Genomic DNA, 5157 nt, shown 5'->3' on the forward strand with positions numbered 1-5157 from the left:
GTGGCAGGGCGGCACCTGCAGCGCGCCGGCAACTCATTCTGCTCTGGGGATTTGGGGCACAAAGCGAATATTCTACAGTCCCCAGCAGCTAAGCGGGAGGGGACGGCAGGGGAAGCCGCGAGGTCCCCCCCCCACTGACCCCGGAGGGGCGGCGCCTCCTCGGGTCTCGGCACCACCCGCAGCTCCGGGAATTCCCCGGCCGGGGGCTCCGGGCTGTCCCGGCCCAGCCGCGCATAAAAGGGGTTCCCGGCCCGGGAGCCACACAGCTTGGACCTCAGTGCCACAGCGCGACAGCGGTCCCCGCCGCCGTCCACACTCTCTTCGCCGCTGTCCCGGCAATCCCGGCCGTCCTCGCCACCTTCTCCGCCTTCTCCGCCGTCCTCACCGCCTTCTTCTCCGCGCCCATGGCCCGCGCCGCCCCCCGCGTCCCCCGGCTCCTGCGGACCGCGCTGCTGCTGCTGCTCCTGGTCGCCGCCGGCCGCCAAACAGCAGGTGGGACCCACGCCCTGCGACGGGGCGGGCGGGCTCCGGGGCGCCCCGCGGGGACAGCGCCACTGACCGGTCCTTTCCCCGCAGGGGCGCCCGTGGTCGCCGAGCTGCGCTGCCAGTGCCTGCAGACCGTGCAGGGCATTCACCTCAAGAACATCCAGAGTGTGAAGGTGACGCCCCCGGGCCCCCACTGCGCCCAGACCGAAGTCGTGTAAGTGTCTCGTGCCCGCGCTCCTGACACCCCCACCCGGCCATCACTCCCCGTCCCCCTCCTCCTGGCTCACGGGACCCCCATTCTCTCCGCAGAGCCCAGCTCAAGAACGGGCAGGAGGCTTGTCTCAACCCCGAGGCCCCCATGGTCAAGAGGATCATTGAGAAGATGCTGGACAGGTGAGCGCGGGTTTGGTCTGCACCAGGACGGCCTATCACAGTTCTGGCCTCTGCCCCGGGCCTATCAGTGCGTGTGTTTTAGGGAAACCCAGGGGTGAGCTGAAGGACTGACAGGCCTTAGTTACTTCGTGGTGAAATTTGCCTGTCACAGTTCTGGCCTCTGCCACCTGGAAATTATATAAGGGAAGCTCAGGGATTAGTTGAAGGACTAAAAGTCGTGATTATTTTTCGAATCAAGTTTGCTGTTAAGATGATTAATTTGCTTGGCTGCCAGGGGCTTTCCCTGTGTTCCCCTCACCCCCACCCTATTCCCATCTTAAGGAACTGCTTTCCTTAAAAAATCTCATTGGTGTTGGCTAGTTATGCTAAAAAGCTTTTAACCTGATAAGAAACATTTTTTTACTGCCCCCTTCCAGTGCCTTCTGGACTTCAGACCCTTGGTTTTTGCAACATGCCCCCTAAAGCTTCGGGCTTAGAAGCAGGTGTTCTGCAGTGCAAAGCTCGGGGTACCAATCCCGGTGCTTCTGCTTTTAGCCATGTGCATCAAGGCCACTTGTCTAGGCCTCCATAAAACTTCATGAGTTTATTAGGCTTCTTTATGAGATTGCTCTAAGGCCCAGGATGACAGACTGATTTCTGCGCTTGGGTTAGGCTCAGTGTGAGGGCCAGAGCAGAAGGTCACAGCTGAGACCAGACTACCGTGCTCCACTCCTATTCCATAATAATTAGAACTTCCAAGAGCCTAGAGGTGTTGGGGCACAGCACAGCTGTCACAGACAGTAACTGCTCAGGTGCCAGGCTGGGGGGGCTCTTCAGAAACCGGAGAGCCTATGGTGGCAGGACAGGAGAAGCTTGCGGCCAGCTTTCCCCAGCCCTTACAAGGACAACCGTTTTCTCATTATAGAGATAACGCCAATTGACCAGCGGTCAGAAGCAGCTCACCTGCTGCTGTTCCTGAAGCAGGTCCTGCCTCCGTAGGAAGAAGAGGAAAAGAGAAAAGCAGTGCATTTACGGTCTCGTATGGGCATTTTTCTATTTATTTATTTATGTGTTTTTAAAGATTCTGTGTTAATATTTTACATGTAAAATGATTAAGGATGTGATTGAATCTACTTACACACTATACCATTCTATTTATTATTTCATGTCAAACTTCTGATTCTTATTTAATTTGAAGGTAAAAGGTTTTCAGTTGTTCTTCACTCACTATCCCAGTATTTCTGAGGCCCTCACTGCAGGTCAGCCACTGGGACAGAGGCTGGGGGACCTGAGAGCTGGGGAAATCTACCTGCACGTCTGATTCTGAAACTGCTGACAAGAATATCATTTGCTATTTATTGAAATGATTATGCAGTGTGTGGTCAACATTTCATGTTGAAGCTTTGAGAACTGTAGTTCTGAATATCCCTTGGACATTTGATGTCTTTCTTGTAAGGCATAATGCCTTGTTTAATGTTAATCACACAGTGTTGCTCTATGTATTAGAACAAAGAGGCTTAAATATTTATTAGTGTTTTCACAAAGAACATGAAAATAAAATATTTAAAAACAAACAATGGTTATTTTATTTGGGGGGTGAGGGACTATTTTAACTTTCAACTGGTGAGAGCTGTCACTCCCATTCTTCTTACCTATTCAAGAATATGCTTTTCCAAATTGCAGGCTGACCCCTGATGAGGGACTCATTGATACTGCTGTTTTTTTAAAAGTCCCTTAAGGGCGGCGCCTGTGGCTCAAGGAGTAGGGCGCAGGTCCCATATGCCAGAGGTGGGGGGTTCAAACCCAGCCCGGGCCAAAAATAAATAAATAAATAAAAGTCCCTTAATACCTTGCTAGTGAAGTGCAAGACAATCGCTCAAGCCCAAGAGTTGGAGGTTGCTATGAACTGGCTGTGAGCTGTGATGCTGTGGCACTCTACCTAGGGTGAAAGCTTGAGACTCTGTCTTAAAAAAAAAAAAATAAGCTATAAGAATGTAAAATATATATATATACATGTAAATATATAATATATTTAATATTATACATATAATATATAGTGTAAATATATATATTTACATTCTTATAGCTATTTTAACGAGAGTTCTCACATCATTGCTTTTACTAAATATTTTTTCATACTATTGTTGACAATGAAGCTGGCAGTGAAATTGGAGGTAAAGTGGATTTTTTTTCCTTCAAAACTTAAATAATTTGTTTCATAAATTCAAGCAGAAAAAAATGAGTGGCTTAATACTTCACCTTTGAAAAGATATCATTGAGATTGTTTCTCCTCAGCAAGCCCTCAGGGGACTTTGTGGTCAATGTTGCCCCAAGAGGATACAGCACCTCAGGTTTCTAAGAGAGACTAAAAGTTGTCACAGCAAAGAAAGAAAGACCCCAGTAATCTAAAAGAAATCATGCTCCAGATCTGAAAAGGTGGGGTGTTTGTATGTGAGTTTGCCTTTGATTTGTAACTCACCCAGGAAATCCCAGCGCTAGGTACCCTCCTCCAGCAGGCATAAGAAAGCCAGCCTGGCAGCCTCATGCTTGAGATCAAATCTGGTTGGTCCCAAGTAGCTGCATAAATAAGGGCCCTAAGTAGCAACAAAGAAGGCCTGAAAGCCTTTTCCACAGCTAAAAAAGTTAAAGTCACAAACCATAAACTCTTTGTAATGCCAAGGTTATTAGTCACGCATAAGATGAGAAGAAAGAAAATTTGTAAGCGGTGAACAGATAAATAAAAGGAAACTTTGCTAGGAGCTCGAGAAATGCAGCATTCACTGTAACCCCAGTTAGAGGTGCCCCAAGGCTCCATGACGCCACACCTCCCACCCAAAGCTGGTTCTGCCCTTGAACGTTGCCCAGAGCTTGCTTTGCTGGGCAGTTAGCTCCTGTGGAGCATGAGACATGAAGAAGACAAAGGCCGTGATTTTGTTCATGTGGGGATTAAGGCTGATGTTAGAGTCTTTCTAGCTCCATCACTGTGACCGTGGGCAAGAATTTTAACTTCACTGAACCTTATTTCCCCTCCTCCACAACAAGGGAGCCATCCCCTGAGTTGTGGGGATAATGAGGTTATTACCTTTGGTCCTCAGGCCACCTCTATGGGCAATTGTCTCAGGGTCATTCAGGCCAGTGGGTCCGCAAATTACAGTTTGCACATCAAAGGGCCTGAGACCTTGGAAGGGCAAGGCAGGCTGTTGGGAGTGTTATGGCAGGAAGGGACACAGGGTGTGTGAGGTGGTGATCATGGGGTGAAGGAAGTATGAAAAGAAGACAGGTGACACTTCACAGTTCTGAGAAGCATCAGCAGGAAGCAGCAAGGCCACAGTGACTAAGGTTTCCTGAGCAGCGTTCGCCTGGGCTGGGGAAGGAGAGGAGGAAATGTGGCTGACGCTGTGTCACATGAGTCCTGTGTTGGGAGTAAACTCCTGAGAGAAGTAACTGGAGAGGTGTTTGAGGAAGATGAAGGTGGCAGACCCACAGGAGCACAGTGGGGTCTGTCCAGGGCAAGGGGCCATTCTGTGTCATCTAATAAGGAATAATAAGGAATGATTAGGAGTAGGCTTATCCCGTCTTCACCATTGCTGCCCACTCCAGGTCCCTCCACTGCAATGAGTTCGGCAGTCACAATGGGCAACAGCTTCCTGACTGAAGCTCCCATCTTTCTGCTTCTCATCTGGGGATAGGAAAAAGGGCTTGACAGAGAAAGTTTTCTCAGCCCATGAGAAGGATGGCCTATGATTTAATACCCTCTGAGGCAAACTCAAGGAGGCACAGGAATTAATGGGTTAATATTCTATTTTCCCAGATTTTTGGTTGAATAATTCTAGAAGTTTTTCTCTCTTTATATATTACATGTAAATATAATAAGATTTATAGACACACAAATTTCATTTTACTTTAAAATAAACATCGATTAAACATGTAGAATACATAAAACTTTCCACTTATCTCTTCATTATGTTCACACTTTCTTTTAAACCCCTGAAAATATTTATAATAGCTATTTTAAAATCCTTTTCTGCTCATTCTCTTGTTCTTTCATTTCTGAGTGTTTGTTAACTGATTTCCCCCCTTGCTGTGGCTCATGCTGTTCTATTTCTAAACATGCAGAGTAAGTCCTGAAAGGCTGCAGAAAACTTTGAATCTTACATTGCTGAGTGTCAAGATTTTGTTTTCTGTCTTTAAAGTCTAGGTTTCTGTTCTGGTGGGAAGTCTGTCAGCCTGATCTGTTTGAGGCCTGCTTTTGAGCTGTATTGGTGGGGGGGGGGGTGTGGAGGTGTAGGATAATATTTA

The 5157-nt window shown here is 47.8% G+C and overlaps 1 protein-coding gene across 1 annotated transcript; it reads left to right on the forward strand.

Moving 5' to 3' along the window:
* The first annotated feature begins 233 nt into the window (after positions 1-233).
* LOC128588072 (growth-regulated protein homolog gamma-like) lies at positions 234-2428 on the forward strand. The gene is made up of 4 exons (XM_053594702.1): positions 234-492; positions 577-700; positions 796-879; positions 1784-2428. The coding sequence occupies exons 1-4, from the start codon at positions 405-407 to the stop codon at positions 1797-1799; spliced, it is 312 nt and encodes a 103-aa protein (XP_053450677.1). The 5' UTR covers positions 234-404; the 3' UTR covers positions 1800-2428.
* Positions 2429-5157: the final 2729 nt, after the last annotated feature.

The sequence above is a fragment of the Nycticebus coucang genome, chromosome 1, assembly GCF_027406575.1.
Source record: "Nycticebus coucang isolate mNycCou1 chromosome 1, mNycCou1.pri, whole genome shotgun sequence".
NCBI classification, from domain to species: domain Eukaryota; kingdom Metazoa; phylum Chordata; class Mammalia; order Primates; family Lorisidae; genus Nycticebus; species Nycticebus coucang.